The sequence below is a fragment of the Staurois parvus genome, unplaced genomic scaffold, assembly GCF_062004578.1.
Source record: "Staurois parvus isolate SC_StPar_1 unplaced genomic scaffold, SC_StPar_1.0 ptg002683l, whole genome shotgun sequence".
Lineage (NCBI taxonomy): Eukaryota > Metazoa > Chordata > Amphibia > Anura > Ranidae > Staurois > Staurois parvus.
This window is the reverse complement of record NW_028320479.1, coordinates 69,955-91,189: the sequence shown is the minus strand read 5'-3', so window position 1 is coordinate 91,189 and position 21,235 is coordinate 69,955. Positions and strand designations below refer to the sequence as shown.

Genomic DNA, 21,235 nt, shown 5'->3' with positions numbered 1-21,235 from the left:
ATATTACCATTAGTCCTCTGCCTCCTTGTGGATCATCCTGGTATGATTCCCGTGTTACTATACACAATGACACTTTGCTGCCTCTTTGTGGATGATTCTGGTATGACACCACTGTGTTACTATACACATAATATTACTGACCCTCTGCTGCCTCCTTGTGGATGATCCTGGTATGACTCCCCGTGTTACTATACACATGACACTATGTTGCCTCCTTGTGGATGATCCTGATATGACTTCTCTGTGTTCCTATACCCATATTACCGACACTCTGCTACCTCTTTGTGGATGATCCTGGTATGACTCCCCTATATTACTATACATGTAATATTACCGACACTCTGCTGCCTCTTTGTGGATGATCCTTGTATCACTCCCCGTGTTACAATACACATAATGACACTCTGCTGTCTCCTTATGGATGATCCTGGTATGGCTCCCCTGTGTTACTATACACATATTACCATGACTCTGCTGCATTCTTGTGGTTGATCCTAGTATAACTCCCTTTTGTTACTATACATATATTGCACTCTGCTGCCTCCTTGTGGATGATCCTGGTATGACTCTCCATGTGTTTCTGTACACATATTACTGACAATCTGCTGCCTCCTGGTGGTTGACCCTGGTATGACACCCCTGTGGCACTATACACATATTACCATCCCTCTGCTGCCACGTTGTGGTTGATTGTGGTGTGATTCTCCCTATGTTACAATGCACATAATATTACTGACACTCTGCTGCCTCCTTGTGGATGATCCTGGTATGCCTGCCCCTGTCACTATACATATAACATTAATGACACTTTGCAGCCTCTCCGTGTTACTAGACATAAAACCATCCCTCTGCAGTTGCATGGAGGGTGCTGTGTGCACAAGCGAGTGTGAAGTTGCTCTTAAACATGTGCAGGCTGTATACTGTACACCTATGTGATCCTGCAGTAAATGTACCATGGGCAGTCAGTATGGAAACATCTATGGTGTAGTGTTAAGCCTGCAGTCAGAGACAGACAGCATTATCTAGGGCAGGGTTTCCCAACTAGAGTTCTCCCACAGGATGCTGGGAGTTCCTTGAGCAATGAGCATATTCTGCCTCTCAGATAAGTGTGACACCATTCTTTTTAAGCGATCTGTGAAAGGTTAGTTTTTTCACAATGATCACAAATGTAAGTAGCATTCTTGTCACTGAACATCACTAATGTATAATTGGTTATAGATATATTTTCTGAGACCAGAACATTAATCCAAGGCTGATTGAAAAGGCTGACCTTAGAGTTCAACTTGCAGTGTGACACAATTGGAATTATCTCCAGTGGAGAGATAAGTCTGCAGTTAGAACAGGTTTAGGTTCACTACCTTAAGAATCGGAGTGAGTACATAGATTTAGGCCTCATCCACACAGAGTGTTTGCTTTTTCTCCGCTGAATGCCAGAGTTCCTGGCAGGAGAACAGCTGCTTAACAAAGGACCTAAAGCCACATACTTTCCATGAACCTAACACCACATCTGCAACCGCGGAAGCAATGGCAGGTTTTATTGACGAACCTAGAGAGGCAACAAAGTGTATGGACAAATGAATCTGTGATACAGAAACAATGGATCTATTGCTAAACACCGATGGTCATCCTGAGCGACTGAGCTAAAACAAGTATTCAAGCAGAAAATTCCACATTAGGGTTACTGACCAGCTAAATCATAAAAGATTAGGATGACAGCACAAAACCTTCAGCTTAAAAACAAGGCATAGGTGGTGGTGGTGGTGGTGGTGAGGGGGGGGGTTGTTAATTTCTGTTCTGATGAGGTAATTGTAAAAAGCATATAATTATCTTGTATATAACAATATGGATCGATGTGGTCTATCAATAAAAAATAAGTTCCATCATTGCAATCAGCAGATACGCACAGGTCACTGGGACTCAACTAGTACCTGTAGACTCCATAGGGGCCAAGTTGTTCTCTACCACAGACATTACAGCAGATATGAGCCATCATTATAGAAGAGCCTCACATAGTATATTTATTTTTAGAGCACACAGATATAGTCTGTTTCCAGAACAGCTCCAGGTCCCAGATCGGAGGGCAGCAGCAACAGTCATTCTAAAAATAAAATTTATTTTTTTCAGCCTCAGAAGCGTTTCATCTGTCGTCTTTCTTGGCGTCTCTGGCGTTTCTCATTTTGTTCTGGTGGAGCAGTGGAGGAGTCGTCTGCTGTAAACCAGGGGCCAAGTACATTTACCCAGAGCAGATACAGAGCCCGTCCAGGAGCCTGCAAGAAAGAAGGCAACATTCAGCTACAAGATTTGTTGTATGAATTCTCCCTCTGGGTGTAGGAGATGAAAATGGGATTTTTGGTCTGCCTGTGAAATCCTTTTCTTGGAGTACAGTACAGGACACAGAGCATCCTTATATTCATTACAATAGGGTAATGCTGCCACCTTCAGGTAACTGGACGCTGACAAAAAAAAAAACCACAACCTCATCGTGGATTTAGTTTTTGTAGAAGGGCATGAACCCAAGAAAGAGGGGTGAGATGTCCAGTGATTTACTCTAAGAAAAGGATTTTAGAGGTAAACCAAAAACTCAATTTTCTTTATTGTACAACACAGGACACAAAGCATTCATATATTAAATTACAAAAAGGTATAGCTTAAAGCATTGGATATGAGGCGAGGGCAACAAGCAACAGCCCCCAATCAACTTAACACAACAGGTTAGAAACCTCATGCAGCAGTCCGCAACAAACACCAACTTAAAGGTGACATCCTCAACTACCCACCTAGTAAAAGCGTGACCTGAAGACCAGGTTGCAGTTTAACTAAACTTGAGCTACCAAAACCAGATGTCAAGTAGCCCAAGAAGAAGTAGCCACATTCCTGGGGAAACTATCTTGGGTAAAATTGACAGCCAAGGCCGCTGAGCCACCATGTCACCAGAAACAGTCCCGTACAGGAACAGCAAACATCTCCTGAACTTTGCAAGCTGAATAAATAGTAACAAGAAAAATAATCTTCCAAGTCAGAAGGACTAAGGAATATCCTGCATAGAATCAAAATGGCGAGATCTGCAATACATAAAGTACCATATAGAGGTCCCACAGAGTGCATTTGGTGCCTGGAGACTCCTGGACTGCCCCTAAGCACCGCTATGTAGTATTCAGGGCAGCCCATGAGTACATGACAGTACAAAATACAGCAAAAACAACAGTAAGAAATACAAATGTATAACAACCACACTGAAATAAAAAAAAAATAAAAAAAAATGGCCATACAGAAAATGCCGTTATTTACCTGTTAACTGTATTTCCGGGAATCTTCCTGGACAGCTTCACATGACAGATAGGCTCCTCCCACCAGGAAACACCCAATCCACTTTTTCTCCCACAAGTTGCCTCTCTCCACAATAGACCCTCAGTACTGGAATATTACCAAAGGCCTAGGATAAAGAAGATAACAGTAGGAACAATATATGTCCAGTCCATTGAATGACTGGAACGCCAGCATGTAACTATACAGTAATCGGGAGGGAGCTACGCTGTCCTGGAAGATTGCTGGAAATACAGTTAACAGGTAAATAACTGCGTTTTCCCAAGTCATCTTCCAGGACTGCTTCACATGAGAGGATTGAATAGAATACCTACATTAGGGTGGGACTGCCGCTTGCAAGACCTTCCTGCCAAACGCCTGGTCCTTGTTGGCGATCATGTCCAACCGGTAGTGCCTGGCAAAGATACTGAAGCTGGACCATGTTGCGACCCTACAGATCTATCCGGGGGTTGGCGCCAGCTCTCTCTGCCCATATAGCTGCGGTGGCCCTAGTCGAGTGCGCTTTGAAGCCAGGTGGTGGTGCCAGTGACACGGTTTTGTATTCTTCCAGGATGGCTTCTGTTATCCATCTTGTGATGGTGCCTTTAGAGCCATTATATGCCTTACTTGGTCCTTGAAATAAGATGAAGAGGCTGGGCGAGCGTCTCCATGCTTTAGTGTGCTTGATGTACGCTATTAGGCATCTTCTTACATCAATTTGTTGTAGTCTCTATCAGTGGCGTTGCTCGGGCTCCTGCAAAAGGAGGGTATTACAATTTCTTGTATTCTATGGAAATGGGACGTGACCTTTGGTAGAAATGCCGGATCCGTATGGAGGATAATCCTATCCACCAGGATTGTGCAGTAAGGCTCTATTATTGACAGAGCTTGCAGTTCGCTGACTCTGCGAGCAGAGACCAGGGATATCAGGAGGGTGGTTTTGAGGGTCAAGTGCCTGGGAGAGCATTTTCCCAAGGGTTTTGAATGGCTCCTGCTGGAAACCTTTTAAAACTGTGCCTAGATCCCAGAGCGGGTATTTTGGCACGCAAGGGACTCTGTGTATGGAGATAGTTCTCAGGAATCTGAACACCAGGGGATCCTCTGCTAACTTCAGCTCCAGGAAGTTAGACAGGGCAGCTACTTGCACTTTGAGTGTATTGGCGGTTAAGTTATTGTCTGCCCTGTCCACAGGTCCGTTAGGCTCAGCTTCTTCAGGAAGGAGAACCATGACCTTTTGGCCCAGAACAGAGCGATCAGGATGACTCTGGCCTGAGACGTCTGTATTTTCTGTACCACTCTTGGTAGTAGTCTGAATGGTGGAAAAGCATAAAGGAGGTCCCCCTTCCATGGCTAGGCCAATGCATCTGTCCCTGCACTCTGGGGGTCTCTTTGAAGGCAGAAGTACTTTCCTAGTTTTAAATTCCTTCTGCTGGCAAAGAGATCTATGGAGGGAGTGCACCATCTGCTGTAGATTTGGGCGAACGCTGTGCAGCTGAGGCACCATTCTGACTGGTTGATTTCCTCTCGGCTCAGCTGGTCCGTTAACAGGTTTAGTTTCAGATGGAACGCTGTGATGGATTTCAGGTTTCTTTCTGCCCAGCTCAGGAGGGTATCCACCAGTTCCATTAGTCTTGAGGACCTCGTGCCTCCTTGCCTGTTCAAGTATGTGACGGCTGTCATGCTGTCCAACAGGATCTGAATCTCTTTCCTTCTAATTTTCTCCTGAAAGGCCATAAGCGCTCTGAAAACTGCCAGTAATCAGCTGTCGTTTGGTGACCTTTTAGTGGTTTCCAGGTCCCACTTGCCCTGGGTCAGGCAACCCTCTATGTGTGCGCCCCAGCCCCGCATGCTTGCATCTGTGCTGATTTTTGTTGGGTTGGATTGTTTCCATCTTCTCCCAGCCTCCAGCATGTGGATGTTTCCCCACCACTCCAATGACTCTCTCACTTTGCGCGTGAGGCGAATGATGGAATCCAGAGACGCTTGGCTGCCATCCCAGTGGAAGAGGACATGATTCTGTATGGTTTTGGAGTGTAGTTGCGCCCATTGTACCCCCGGTATGGCTGCTGTCATGTGGCCGAGGAGCTTCATGGTGTTTCTGATTGTGCAAATTGCTATCACCCGGAGGCTCCTTGTGTCTTGCTGTAGTCTGAGCACTTTTTCTGGAGTCATGTATAAGCAGGTGCTTGTGGAATCCAGAATGTATCCAAAATATGTGATTCTGTTGGAAGGGAATAACTGTGATTTCTCTGTATTTATTAGCCATCCTAGGTTTTCCAAGAAGGATATTGTATGCTCCATGCGGCATTTCAGAGCTCTTTCCGTGTCCACAACCAAGAGTAGGTCGTCCAAGTAGGGGATAACGTTTATCCCTTCTAGTCTCAAGGCTTGCAGAGGTTCCGCTAGTGCTGAAGACAGAACGAAAGGAAGTGCATTGAATTGGAACAAGAACGTTCTGTTCTTGCCCTTTAGCGCGAACCTTAGGAACTTTCTTGATTCCTCCCTTATTGGGATGTGAAGGTATGTGTACTTTAGGTCTATTGATTCCAGGAATACTCTGGGAGGGAGGATGTATTTCATCATGTAGATTGTCTCCATGTGGAATTTTTTGGGTTTTACGAATTCGATCACTTTCTTTAGGTTGAGTATCATTCTGCATTTCCCAGACGTCTGCCTTCTTAGAAAAAAATGGGAGTAAAATCCCCTTCACATCTCTTCTTCCTCCAACTGACTGACCACGTTCTGCTGGAGTATTTCCTCCAGGAGGTTCACGACTGCGTCTGCCTTTCCCTCCTCCCTTGGCAGTGGAGTCGCGAAGAACCTTTGAGGGGGGAGTTGTGAAAATTCTATCCTGTAGCCGTTTCGAATTGTGTCTAGGATGAATGCATTCTGGGTAGTCTGTAGCAATTGCGTGTGGAAGTGTCCCAGTCTTCCTCCCACCTGGCTCCGCCAATCACTTGGACTGAGTTTTGGTTTTGTCCTGGTTAAGGATAAAGAGAAAGCCTCCCTTCTCCTTTCCTCTTTTTGAGACCCAGCCTTGCATCTGCCCCTGAAATCTGACCTCTCTCGTTGCATGCTGCCTGTTGGGACGAAAAAACTTCCGTTCCACTTGCCTGCTGGGGACTGGATATCCTTTCCTTTTTTGTCGGCAGACTTCTCGAGGACTGAAGTCAGTTCTGGCCTGAAAAGGAGCTTTCCCTCAAAGGGAAGGCCGCAGATTCTGGATTTGGAAGCGATGTCCCCCCTGCCAGGATTTCAACCAAATAGCTCTTCGGGCTGCGTTTATGAGCACAGTTGATCTTGTTGTATATTTAATGGTTTCTGCCGATGCATCTGCAATAAACGCCACTGCTTTTTCCAAAACCGGTAGCGATTTAAGAATTTCCTCAGACGGCGTGCCTTGTTCAAGGTGTGAGCAGAGCTGGCCCAACCATATGTCTAGGATTCTGGAAATGCAGGTTGTTGCTATTGCTGGTTTAAAGTTTACTGCGAACGCTTCACACGCTCTTCTGAGAAATGTGTTGACCTTGTGGTCCATTGGGTCCTTTAGGGAACCTCCGTCTTTGAAAGATAAATCTGTGGATTTCGAAATCTTTGAGGGGAGCATCCAGTTTTGGGCAAGACTCCGACATAGACACATCTTCCTCCTTCCATTCCCTTTTTATGGTAGACCATAGGGTGGAATGGACTGGGAACGTGGGGCTGATTCTCTTTTGAAGCCCTGCATATAGCTGGTCATGCAGAGAGAGATCCGGCTGTTCCTCTTCTAAGTCTAGAGTGTCGTAGATTACTTTCAAGAGGCCTTCTGCACCTTCTATTTGAAAGAGGAACCTCTGCGCCCTGTGATCCTGGTCTTCCATCTCACCTTCCTCCGAGTCAGAAATGCTGGAAAGTTACTCTTCTCGGACAATGCCCGGTTCCTGTTTTCTCTTCTTAGCCGGCAAGAAAATGCTTGAGGTGCCGCGTTGAGGCTCCTCCGGGGTTGGTTCCTGCATCTGTTCCCTAAAGTTTTGAAAGGTTTGGGACATCTCCTGTGTCATGTTTTGTAGGAAATATTTAAAGAGGGACCCCGACTCTTTTTTGATCAGCTTATCGATGCACTCCTGGCACAGCTGCTTTTTCCAAGCGCTAGCGAGTTTCTTTTTGCAGGTAGCGCACTTTCTCTTTGTCCTACAAAAAGCGTCCTTTTCCTTCCTATCCTCCTCCAGTGGGCCCATCTAAGGACAGGGAGACACAAGGTATAGGCCTCCTGTAAGCCGAGGGCCCTAGGGGGACACCCGCTCCCCCCCCCCAACAGTGCACTCACTGGCAGACCCGAGATTCCCAAGGTGCTCGAGAGAGAGGGAAGAGGTAGGAGAGAGAAGGGAGGAGTAAGGGAGAGGAGGAAAGAGAGCCTCGTACCCCCTCTCGGGTCCTCCTCCCTGAGACAGCAGATAGGAGGAAGCATGAGGGGTATAGAGAGGGGAGTCATGCCAGCTGACAGGCTCCTACCTTGTTGCTGGTCTCCCCAGCTCAAACAGATCCGCCTCCATTCTGATCGCATCCCGCCCTTGGTGCGGCTCTGTTTGTAGGGTGGGTGGGGCTCTGCCCTGGGGTCCGGTTTCGCCTACCTCCCCTCACGGCCGTGGTGTGGGGCAAACTTGCGGATCGCCACCCATAACCAAGATGGCAGCAGTCTGCTTCCTGTTTCTCGGTTGCCGATAGTGACATTCGCGAGTCCCGGAGCTCGAGAGTGATGTCATCGACCCGTGTCTTCCTCCCACCTGGCTCCTCCCATCGGAGATGGCGTGCAGCGGAGGAAAGGTAGGGTTTGCCCCACAGGATAGTGGTCCCTTACCCGATATGTTGGAGGAGCGGAATCTAGCCCCCCTGGTAAGCCCCGCAGGACCAAAGGAGAGGGTGCTATCTCCCCCAATCCAAAGGAAACCCTGAGTGAGGCCACCCCGCAAGGCCCCTGCCTTGCTGAAGAGAAAGGGGTAGCCCCATTCAGGAGGCCTCTGTACCCCGCCAGACGGCTATAACACAAAAAAACAAAACGGGAGTCGTTCCTGGCTGGAGGAAACACTGAGGGTCCCTTGTGGAGAGAGTCTACTTATGGGAGGAAAAGTGGATTGGGTGTTTCCTGGTGGGAGGAGCTTGTCATGTGAAGCTGTCCTGGAAGATGACTTGGGAAAACACCCCTTTCCTTGTCCCACCCAGGGTGGGAAGGAGGGTAGAGAGATATGGGAAAGGGGGAGTCACCAAGGATAAGGGGGTCACCTGCAGGAGCTACTTCAGGGCACTCACCTATCCAGCCACTAGATCCTCATGGGTATCCAATCTTCACCCACCACAGCGAGCTATAAGAGCCTTCAGGCATTCAACTTCTGACCTGGACCGGTATAGCACCCTACCGGGCCACCAAGTAATATATCATTGCACTTCAACAGGGTCCAATGCCAACCAGCAACTTTAAAGGGTCATCCTTGTGGTGTATGGTGCAGGATCTGGGTGTGATTCCTCTGAGCAGTGACAAGCCATAGGAAAACAGTCCCAGAAACAGCTTATCTCCTAATCCTAGATAAAAGCCATTGTTGTACCTTGCCTAAAGTGGAGGAGTTATGGCTGGAAAGGGACTTCCTGTCTTGTTCTTTTGTTGCCAGTGTCCAACCATCAAAGGTGGCAGCATAACCCTCTTCAGAATGAATATATAGGACACTCTGGTCCTGTGATTTACAGTAAAGAAAACACTACACATCAGAGCAAAGGTGCTTGACACTCTGACCACAGCAAAGGGACAGAGCCATATGGGGGTGTACATAAATGCTGATCATGACCACTTAGTTTTATTGGGTTGGGTGGAAAACAGATCTTTTACCGGGCCACCCCTGGTACCATGTGATCACTGTGACCAATCACAGCAATCACGTCAATAGTACACAATGGCTTTCATTAATAGCCATTTATTATGTACTATTGTGATCTCTGTGATTGGTCACAGTGATCAAATGGTACAGACAGGTCACAACACCCCTGTACCATGTGATAGCTGTGGCCAATCCCAGCTATCACAATTGTACACAATGGCACATGAATAAATGTCATTCATAAAAACGATTTCTTATAACAATGATCACTGTAATAAGCAAAGAGTGAAAAAAAAATCCTGATCACCTCTCCCCGAGCAGCACAGTGTCTAAACACTGTCAGACCCTAAAAAAAAACCTCGCCATGCCTTTAATTACCTGTCTAATTTGTAAAAATGGGTCATGGAGAGGGGCTGGGGTGTTGTCATGGCCTTTTACTGCCTCAAGAAATGAGATTGTCTGTCAGTACGTCAGGATTGATCAATTTTCATATCTATATCACATAGTTTGTAATCTCTATAACGTTCACACAGATTAAATAATATACACCGATGTGGGTTATTGTTACAAAATAGAATATATTAGAATACATTGTGACCTAAATTTATGAAGAAAAAAATATTATCTATTTTCAAAATTTTATAAACAGAAACATAGAAAACATGTGGAGATTGAATACCACCAAAAAAAAAGCTCTAACTCATGGTCTCAAGAATTATGTAACGTTAATTTGGGTACAGTGTTGCATAACTGAATAATTGTTATTCAAAGTTTGACAGCGCTGAAAATGTAAAAATGGCCTGGGCAGGAAGGGGATAAAAGGTTCTGGTACTGAAGTGGTTAAAACATATGCAACCTATAGCATTCACCTGCAGCGAATATTTTGTGAATGTCAGCTTTATATTCCCTTACAGTCTATATACTCTTCTCTAGTCCCCTGCAGTAAAAGGCACACTGTAAAAAGAACAAAACATTTCCTTTTCTAGACACAAGTCTGAATTGATTTTTAGACATGGCAAAGCTGGGAGAGCTGAAATCAGCACACACCAGAGCAATATTGTCTGAACAAATCCTCATACTGATCTCTAGAAACATCTACTGCTGGCACCTAGGGAGTAAAGACAAGAAGCCAACAAAAAATACTCACCAGCAGCCAAAAGTACCAGACATAGAGAGAGAAGCAGCTCAGAACCTGCACAATGGCCGTCAGAAGCACCACATCCTTCAGGTGTCTGAAAAGAAAAGGGTAACTATCAATCAGTACAGGAGCGGGCGAACATTTGTCAGTACAGGAGAACTGACCGCACAATGAGAATCTACTATAGCCAGCGTCTTGTACCCTTCAGTCTGTAGCTACTTACTGGATCTACATTATCTACAGAGCATTCATCTGCCAAAAACAAACAGGTAAAGTGGCTGAGGTGAGGAGAATGATACAATACAAAATATGGAGACTATCATAAGTAAACTGAGGAGGAGTACTAATACTCTGCAGTGGTGCGGAATGGGATCAGATCCTCTGCAGTGCTGAGCAATGCCATCAGATCCTCTGCAGTGCTGAGCAATGCGATCAGATCCTCTGCAGTGCTGAGCAATGCGATCAGATCCTCTGCAGTGCTGAGCAATGCGATCAGATCCTCTGCAGTGCTGAGCAATGCGATCAGATCCTCTGCAGTGCTGAGCAATGCGATCAGATCCTCTGCAGTGCTGAGCAATGCGATCAGATCCTCTGCAGTGCTGAGCAATGCGATCAGATCCTCTGCAGTGCTGAGCAATGCGATCAGATCCTCTGCAGTGCTGAGCAATGCGATCAGATCCTCTGCAGTGCTGAGCAATGCGATCAGATCCTCTGCAGTGCTGAGCAATGCGATCAGATCCTCTGCAGTGCTGAGCAATGCGATCAGATCCTCTGCAGTGCTGAGCAATGCGATCAGATCCTCTGCAGTGCTGAGCAATGCGATCAGATCCTCTGCAGTGCTGAGCAATGCGATCAGATCCTCTGCAGTGCTGAGCAATGCGATCAGATCCTCTGCAGTGCTGAGCAATGCGATCAGATCCTCTGCAGTGCTGAGCAATGCGATCAGATCCTCTGCAGTGCTGAGCAATGCGATCAGATCCTCTGCAGTGCTGAGCAATGCGATCAGATCCTCTGCAGTGCTGAGCAATGCGATCAGATCCTCTGCAGTGCTGAGCAATGCGATCAGATCCTCTGCAGTGCTGAGCAATGCGATCAGATCCTCTGCAGTGGTGAGCAATGCGATCAGATCCTCTGCAGTGCTGAGCAATGCGATCAGATCCTCTGCAGTGGTGAGCAATGCGATCAGATCCTCTGCATTGCTGAGCAATGCGATCAGATCCTCTGCAGTGCTGAGCAATGCGATCAGATCCTCTGCAGTGCTGAGCAATGCGATCAGATCCTCTGCAGTGCTGAGCAATGCGATCAGATCCTCTGCAGTGCTGAGCAATGCGATCAGATCCTCTGCAGTGCTGAGCAATGCGATCAGATCCTCTGCAGTGCTGAGCAATGCGATCAGATCCTCTGCAGTGGTGAGCAATGCGATCAGATCCTCTGCAGTGGTGAGCAATGCGATCAGATCCTCTGCAGTGGTGAGCAATGCGATCAGATCCTCTGCAGTGGTGAGCAATGCGATCAGATCCTCTGCAGTGCTGAGCAATGCGATCAGATCCTCTGCAGTGCTGAGCAATGCGATCAGATCCTCTGCAGTGCTGAGCAATGCGATCAGATCCTCTGCAGTGCTGAGCAATGCGATCAGATCCTCTGCAGTGCTGAGCAATGCGATCAGATCCTCTGCAGTGGTGAGGAAAGTAAAAGGATACTCTGCAGAGACAGAGCATAGCACACTGAAAGGAAGGGTAATTGTGAAGATGGATAAATCATTTCTACTATGCAGAGCAAAGTACAGAAGCAGGCGAGTAGACAGCAGAAACATCAGCAAAAGTAAAATCGGCAGTTTGTATTTGCTATGAAAAGCAGATACAAACAGTAAATGTATTTGTTAGGAGGTATTGCTAATGTCATGAGGAAATATGTAAGGAGCAGATTCTGTGGACTATGCTCCAGAGAACTGACCTGCACACATTTTCCTCTGCATCCATTATAAGTGTGCAAGGCTGGAATGTTATGGACTACCACCATGTGCAAATAGATCTATTATGGCGAGAGATATGTCTGTGTGCACCTAGTGCAATGCCACAACAATGTCAGAGGAGGAGGGTGAAGGTCTAATAACGAGGCCACACAGCAAGAAAGAGGTGGAATCCAGTGCACTTCATCCCTACGGGACCTATTGTCAGCGATCCCCCAGAGTACAATATACACAGGGACTAGAAAGACATTTCTGCTGAGCACACACTGCTGGATACGATGCAGCTCTAGAAGTCCTCACACACAGCACAACACATACCAAAATACGATCCGACATTAGAAAGACATCTATGCTCAGGGCGGCACAGATAATAGCCTCTGACACCAGAAGGCTACACATCATTGTCAGTAAATGTAATTCTACAGAAAAGTGTAGACTGCAGAAGATGAGCAGAGACTTCAACCATCTACAAGGAGTTGCTGGAGACTGGGGACATGCTGCAGGAGAGAGTCATGGACCACTACATGAGACCATAGAGGGGTAAGATTAGGGTGCTCCCTACAGCCCCCCTAAAATGACTTGTGTTAAATATGTATATTTGAAACACAGACCAAATGGTCAGACCTCTGGGGCACCAGAACACAATCGTATATAAAATAGCAAATACCAAAAGTTGTTTTTTCTATTAACAAGAGCCATTGTAAACGATAAAAGAGAAAAACAACATCTTAGCTCAAAAGGGTTAATATTTACACTTTATTGCAGGCTAATCTATGTGGCGCCCCACTGAAGGAATAATACGAATGGCAGGCTATTTGACCATCCATGACGCATTAGAATTGTATCACCAGCAAGTAAAAATAATTTGATACAATTATATACTATCGACCAAACATATGTTACTCTATGTCATTTGCATGTAATGGGGGGTATGTTAACCACAAATTGTATATGTGGTCACAAATCTGGGGTGGATGTTTTGCACTTGATATGGTTTTGCCCTGAAATAGCAGCATATTGACAGCAAGCCATAGCTAAATTGTTGCCTATTTTGTCTGACCCTTCTGCAGATTGTCAGTGTATCTGTCTGTCCATATTATGTAGGACAGACAGTTACTGAGGGACAGGAAGGATCAATGAACTACCTAGAGCGCTCATCAACTCCATGGTAGTTCATTAAGAACCACAAGCCATCAGCCGCAATGGCGGACGGTAGTTGTAGTTATCCCATTCACAGAGCTCTGTGAATAAATTATGTGGCCGGGTAGGTGGAGCTCCAAAACGGTCACATTTTTTTTTTTTTTCGTGAGAACGGGTGCGAGAAGATCCCCTGCCCGCTGTCATAATGAGGACTCGGGGTGTAGGGGCTGCTGCATCAGTAACATGTTACACCCTGAATACGAGTGTAACATGTTAAGGAAGGTGAACTTATCCTTTAACCCCTAAAAGATTTTTCTTTCAATTGCTTCAGAAAGCACAAAAAAGAAAAAGAAAACATAGAACAGTGTCTGCAGAGATCCCAGGGGCCACCCAGTAACTAGCTCAGGGCCACAGAAGCCCCAACTGGGGTCCAAGCTATTATTTCAAGAATGAATATCTAATTGATTATACCAATTATTTCAAGAAGATGAAAGTTAATTACTCAGCCATTCCTTGCTCCATGTTCAGGTCAATTCCCCCATCCAGCAAAGTTCCATCTTCTGAGAAGGATGCTTGGGCCATTCCTCGCATGGAGCGATATGCTGCAGTGTACACAGCTCCACTGAAAACCAGAAAGGCCTGCATGAGGAGAGGGAGGAGGTTACCCTGTGTGTCTGCACCTGAAATATCACGGGAAGATCACATCCCATCTTCTATGACCCCCCCCAGACATGGAATACTGGAGAGAGATCACATTCCATCTTCTATGACCCTCCCCAGACATGGAATACTGGAGAGAGATCACGTCTGATCTTCTATGACCCCCCCCAGACATGGAATACTGGAGAGAGATCACATCCCATCTTCTATGACCCCCCCCAGACATGGAATACTGGAGAGAGATCACATCCCATCTTCTATGACCCCCCCCAGACATGGAATACTGGAGAGAGATCACATCCCATCTTCTATGACCCCCCCCCAGACATGGAATACTGGAGAGAGATCACATCCCATCTTCTATGACCCCCCCCAGACATGGAATACTGGAGAGAGATCACATCCCATCTTCTATGACCCTCCCCAGACATGGAATACTGGAGAGAGATCACATCCCATCTTCTATGACCCTCCCCAGACATGAACTATAGGGGGAGATCACATCCCATCTTCTATGACCCCCCCCAGACATGGACTATAGAGAGAGATCACATCCCATCTTCTATGACCCTCCCCAGACATGGAATACTGAAGAGAGATCACGTCTGATCTTCTATGACCCTCCCCAGACCTGAACTATAGGGGGAGATCACATCCAATCCTATGTGACCCTCCCAGACCTGAACTATAGGGGGAGATCACATCCAATCCTATGTGACCCTCCCCAGACCTGAAATATCAAAGTGAGATCACATGTGGTCTTATGCGATTTCCTCACAGATTGATAATCAGAGATCGCTCACCCAGCTCCAGAAGGAGGACGAACTGTAGAAGATTCCCAGACTGACGGCTCCATACAAAACCTAATTTGGAGACATAAGTGGTAATAAATCATCTTACAATCCATTAATTGGCAGCAACAGACGTTACAATCACTATTCACCGTTAGAGTAAAAATACCCCCCCCCCACCATTTACTACATACGCATCATAATTACAAATGAGGATTTATCATGGAGCGCACGTCTCAAGGTACAGCACACACGTCACATATCATGGGGCACAGCACACACATCACACGTCCCGGGGCACAGCACACACACGTCTTGGGGCACAGCGCACACATCACACGTCCCGGGGCACAGCGCACACATCACACGTCCCGGGGCACAGCACACACGTCCTGGGGCACAGCGCACACATCACACGTCCCGGGGCACAGCACACTCACACACGTCCCGGGGCACAGCGCACTCACACACGTCCCGGGGCACAGCGCACTCACACACACACGTCATAGGGCAAAGTGCACACACATCACGGGCACAGCGCACACACGTCATGGGCACAGCGCACACACGTCATGGGCACAGCGCACACACGTCATGGGCACAGCGCACACACGTCACGGGCACAGCGCACGTCAAACAAAGAAAGGTTTCTGGCTCCATCTTATCAGGAACCCAACAGAAAAGTTGAAAGTAGATTGGAAGGTGTGGGGCCCCAGAACACTCACAGTGGCCCCCAGAATGATTCGCAGATAAAAGCTCAGCGTCTCTTTGTTCTCCTCATAAATCTGTTTCTTCCCCTTTGTACCGACTTTTCCTTTAGGCTGTAAAAAGAAATGACAAGATAGCGACATATTTCAGGTTCTAGAATCTGCCATGTGATGGATCAGGGAAACAATAGAATGATCCACCAATCCATCTCCACTAAATTCAACCTGACCACCCCCAATCCGCATGACCCCTCCCCACCCCCAATCCGCCTGAACCCCTCCCCACCCTCAATCCGCCTGACCCCCTACCCACCCCCAATCTACATCACCCCACCCTCAATCCTCCTGAGCCCATCCCCATCACCCCTCCCCACCCTCAATCCACCTGACCCTCTACTCACCCCCAATCTACATTACTCCACCCCACCCTCAATCTGCCTGACCCCTCCCCCCACCCCCAATCAACATCAGCTCACCCCACCCTCAATCCGTCTGACCCCCCCCCACCCTTAATCTATATCATCCCACCCCACCCTCAATCCTCCTGACCCCACCCTCAATCCTCCTGACCCCACCCTCAATCCGCCTGACCCCACCCTCAATCCGCCTGACCCCCTAACCACCCTCAATCCACATGACCCCCTAACCACCCCCAATCTACATCACCCCACCCATTCCTCAATCCTCCTGAGCCCATCCCCGTCACCCCTCCCCACCCTCAATCCACCTGACCCTCTACTCACCCCCAATCGATATAACTCCACCCCACCCTCAATCCGCCTGACCCTCTCCCCACCCCCAATCTACATCACCCCACCCCATCCTCAATCCTCCTGACCCCATCCCCAATCAACATCAGCCCTCCCCACCCCCAATTCACCTCACCCCACCCTCAATCTACCTGACCCCCTCCCCACCCTCAATCCACCTGGCCCCCTAACCACCTTCAATCCACATGACCCCCTCCACACGCCCAATCTACATCACCCCACCTATTCCTCAATCCTCCTGACCCCATCACCCCTCCCCACCCCCAATTCACCTCACCTGACCCCCTCCCCACCCTCAATCCGCCTGACCCCCTACTCACCCCCAATCAACATTACTCCACCCCACCCTCAATCCGCCTGACCCCCTACTCACCCCCAATCGACATTACTCCACCCCACCCTCAATCTGCCTGACCCTCTACCCACCCCCAATCTACATCACCCCATCCTCAATCTACATAAGCCCTCCCAACCCCCAATTCAACTCACCCCACCCTCAATCCGCCTGACCCTCTCCCCACCCTTAATCCTCCTGATCCTCTCTCCACCCCCAATCCAAATCACCCCACCCTCATTCATTCTGACCCCACCCCCAATCTGCCTGACCCCTCCCCATCCCTGAGTGGTCAGTGAGGTGCGCAGTGATTAGTAAGGAGGTGTGGTCAGTGAGGAGCGCAGTGATTAGTAAGGAGGTGTGGTCAGTGAGGAGCGCAGTGATTAGTAAGGAGGTGTGGTCAGTGAGGAGCGCGGTGATTAGTAAGGAGGTGTGGTCAGTGAGGAGCGCGGTGATTAGTAAGGTGTGGTCAGTGAGGAGTGCGGTGATTAGTAAGGAGGTGTGGTCAGTGAGGAGCGCGGTGATTAGTAAGGAGGAGTGGTCAGTGAGGTGCGCAATGATTAGTAAGGAGGAGTGGTCAGTGAGGTGCGCAGTGATTAGTAAGGAGGTGTGGTCAGTGAGGTGCGCAGTGATTAGTAAGGAGGTGTGGTCAGTGAGGTGCGCAGTGATTAGTAAGGAGGTGTGGTCAGTGAGGTGCGCAATGATTAGTAGGGAGGTGTGGTCAGTGAGGTGCGCAGTGATTAGTAAGGAGGAGTGGTCAGTGAGGTGCGCAGTGATTAGTAAGGAGGAGTGGTCAGTGAGGTGCGCAGTGATTAGTAAGGAGGTGTGGTCAGTGAGGTGCGCAGTGATTAGTAAGGAGGTGTGGTCAGTGAGGTGCGCAGTGATTAGTAAGGAGGTGTGGTCAGTGAGGTGCGCAGTGATTAGTAAGGAGGTGTGGTCAGTGAGGAGCGCAGTGATTAGTAAGGAGGTGTGGTCAGTGAGGTGCGCAGTGATTAGTAAGGAGGTGTGGTCAGTGAGGTGCGCAATGATTAGTAGGGAGGTGTGGTCAGTGAGGTGCGCAGTGATTAGTAAGGAGGAGTGGTCAGTGAGGTGCGCAGTGATTAGTAAGGAGGAGTGGTCAGTGAGGTGCGCAGTGATTAGTAAGGAGGAGTGGTCAGTGAGGTGCGCAGTGATTAGTAAGGAGGTGTGGTCAGTGAGGTGCGCAGTGATTAGTAAGGAGGTGTGGTCAGTGAGGTGCGCAGTGATTAGTAAGGAGGTGTGGTCAGTGAGGTGCGCAGTGATTAGTAAGGAGGTGTGGTCAGTGAGGAGCGCAGTGATTAGTAAGGAGGTGTGGTCAGTGAGGTGCGCAGTGATTAGTAAGGAGGTGTGGTCAGTGAGGTGCGCAGTGATTAGTAAGGAGGTGTGGTCAGTGAGGAGCGCAGTGATTAGTAAGGAGGTGTGGTCAGTGAGGTGCGCAGTGATTAGTAAGGAGGTGTGGTCAGTGAGGTGCGCAATGATTAGTAGGGAGGTGTGGTCAGTGAGGTGCGCAGTGATTAGTAAGGAGGAGTGGTCAGTGAGGTGCGCAGTGATTAGTAAGGAGGAGTGGTCAGTGAGGTGCGCAGTGATTAGTAAGGAGGAGTGGTCAGTGAGGTGCGCAGTGATTAGTAAGGAGGTGTGGTCAGTGAGGTGCGCAGTGATTAGTAAGGAGGTGTGGTCAGTGAGGTGCGCAGTGATTAGTAAGGAGGTGTGGTCAGTGAGGTGCGCAGTGATTAGTAAGGAGGTGTGGTCAGTGAGGAGCGCAGTGATTAGTAAGGAGGTGTGGTCAGTGAGGTGCGCAGTGATTAGTAGGGAGGTGTGGTCAGTGATTAGTAAGGAGGTGTGGTCAGTGAGGTGCGCAATGATTAGTAGGGAGGTGTGGTCAGTGATTAGTAAGGAGGTGTGGTCAGTGAGGTGCGCAATGATTAGTAGGGAGGTGTGGTCAGTGATTAGTAAGGAGGTGTGGTCAGTATGGAGATTTCTGTGACGTATACAGTGATGTCATGAGGAAATGGCGTGTAGTAGGAATGTGCAGTAGTCAGTAATTTAGTTAGTATGGACAGGGATCAGTCAGGTGTGCAGTGGTTAGCAAAGAGCATAAGTCAGTAAAGTTGGGGCTCAGCTCAGACTGCCCATAGTAAAGATGGCGCTGTGGATTCCCTCTGTGTTATCTCCTCATTGTCAGCGCTCGTTTATCTCACCGCCATCCCTGCAGCTCATCTCCAGCTCAGCACACGGGGTACATCCGGCGCGCTACAAGGACGTCATCAACCGGCACTGTGTGGGCAGTAGGAATTACCACTTCCGCCCTCGTTTTGGTGACGGCAAGTAGTTATTGCGTACGATCAACAGAAGTTCCGCCCTCATAGAAGAAACTTCCTATCCGAGCTTCCAAGGATGAGAGGGGTCTGGCTGCAGAATGAAGTTCCGTTGTCGACAGGAAACACGTGACCTCCACTCCCCCCTTTTTTTAGTCAGGTTACAGAGTGGAGCTCCACTCAACAGGAAACGTCATCTCCACTGAACAGGTAACGTCACCTCCACTGAACAGGAAACGTCATCTCCACTGAACAGGGAACGTCATCTCCACTCAACAGGAAACGTCATCTCCACTCAACAGGAAACGTCATCTCCGCTCAACAGGAAACGTCACCTCCACTCGCTTTTGTTTAATGAACTTTAATGTAGCAAAGAGCCAGTATACACAAGTCAGGAAAGTGGAGGTCACATGTTTCCTGTCACGTTTCCTGTGTATGCTTTACAGGGGGTTCGGCTGTAGTCTGGAGCTCTATTATGGACAGGACTCGTGACCTCCACTCCACTTACCCCCCAGAGGATACCCCCCTTCCAGACCAGACCATTTTTTGCGATATGGCGCTGCTTTAACTGACAATTGCACGGTCATGCAACCGCGCACCCACATGAAATTTATGGCCTTTTTTCCCCCCACAAATTGAACTTTCTTTCGGTAGTATTTGATCGCCTGTGCGTTTTTTTTATTTTTTGCACTATACAAAATAAAAAAAAATGAAAATTTTGAGAAAAAAAAACAATATTTTGGACTTTTTGCTATTAAACGTCCAGTTAAACAAAAAATAAAAAAATCAAATTTCGGCAAATTTAGGTCAAAATGTATTCTGCTCCGTGTCTTCACTAAACCGCTGCGTGTAAATTAATTGGTTTACGTGAAAGTTATGGCGGGATAGATACTGGGATTTCTTTTTTCCTACTACTAATGGCGGCGATCAGCGACTTATAGCGGGACTGCGGTGGGCATTCTGACACGGGGGGGGGGGGCACGGCTGACTTAGTGGCACTGACCTCCCATCATTTTTGCAGACACCGTAGTCTGTTTTCGGACACAGAGCAGGCGGGTCATTTCTGGGGATGTGTTAGTGAAGGGCGTTCTTATAATAAAGCTCAGCTGTAGATGAAATCAATATCTCCTAAATGTCCTCCGTTCAGGAGATACTCCAGCAGCAGCAGCCAGGACATCACCCGTGCCATTCCTTCAGAGCTGTGTGCCGTGCCCATGAGTGACATCATCGCGACTTGGCCAGTCAGACGACCAGAGCCCGCAAACCTGGGGGGAAGAGCAGGAGAAGATGGAAGCCCTGTGAGAGATGACAGCGCGCCGCTGGAGGGAGTTTCTTTTTCAGGCAAATCTTTCATGGTGTGATGCCGTGCGATGCAGTGCCGTGTGATACAGTGCGATTTGATACGGTGTGATGAGATGAGATGCGGTGCCGTGTGATGTCATGCGGTGCGATTTTATATGGTGCGGTGTGATGAGATGCGGTGCCGTGTGATACGGTGCCATGTGATACGGTGCTGTGCCGTGTGATGTGATGCGGTGCGGTGTCATGTGATGCGATGCCATGTGATGCGGTGCTGTGTGATGTGATACGGTGCCATGTGATGTGATGCGGTGCCATGTGATACAGTGCCGTGTGATGTGATGCGGTGCCATGTGATACAGTGCCGTGTGATGTGATGCGGTGCCGTGTGATGTGATGCGGTGCCGTGTGATACGGTGCGGTGTCATGTGATACGGTGCCGTGTGATGTGATGCGGTGCCATGTGATACAGTGCCATGTGATGCGGTGCCGTGTGATACGGTGTGGTGTGATACGGTGCCGTGTGATGTGATGCGGTGCCGTTTGATGTGATGCGGTGCCGTGTGATGTGATGCGGTGCCGTGTGATACAGTGCCGTGTGATGCGGTGCCGTGTGATACGGTGCGATGCGTTGCAGTGTGATGCGATGTGGTACCATGTGAAACGGTGTGATGTGATACAGTGCGTTGTGATGTGATACGGTGTAATATGGTGTGATACAGTGCGTTGTGATGCGGTGCCGTGTGATACGGTATGGTGTCATGTGATGCGGTGCCGTGTGATACGGTGCGATGCGTTGCAGTGTGATGCGATGTGGTACCGTGTGAAACGGTGTGATGTGATACAGTGCGTTGTGATGTGATACGGTGTAATATGGTGTGATACAGTGCGTTGTGATGTGATACAGTGTGTTGTGATGTGATACGGTGTAATATGGTGTGATAC

General features: G+C 48.3%; 1 protein-coding gene across 1 annotated transcript; it reads right to left on the bottom strand.

Annotated features, from left to right (window-relative positions):
* Window positions 1-1,992: 1,992 nt before the first annotated feature.
* On the bottom strand, window positions 1,993-19,110 carry LOC149429961 (transmembrane protein 208). The gene is made up of 6 exons (XM_089666311.1): window positions 18,875-19,110; window positions 15,573-15,668; window positions 14,860-14,919; window positions 13,899-14,035; window positions 10,297-10,381; window positions 1,993-2,267 (listed from the first exon to the last, which is right to left on the bottom strand). The coding sequence occupies exons 1-6, from the start codon at window positions 18,878-18,880 to the stop codon at window positions 2,127-2,129; spliced, it is 525 nt and encodes a 174-aa protein (XP_089522437.1). The 5' UTR covers window positions 18,881-19,110; the 3' UTR covers window positions 1,993-2,126.
* Between the last annotated feature and the right edge of the window lie 2,125 nt (window positions 19,111-21,235).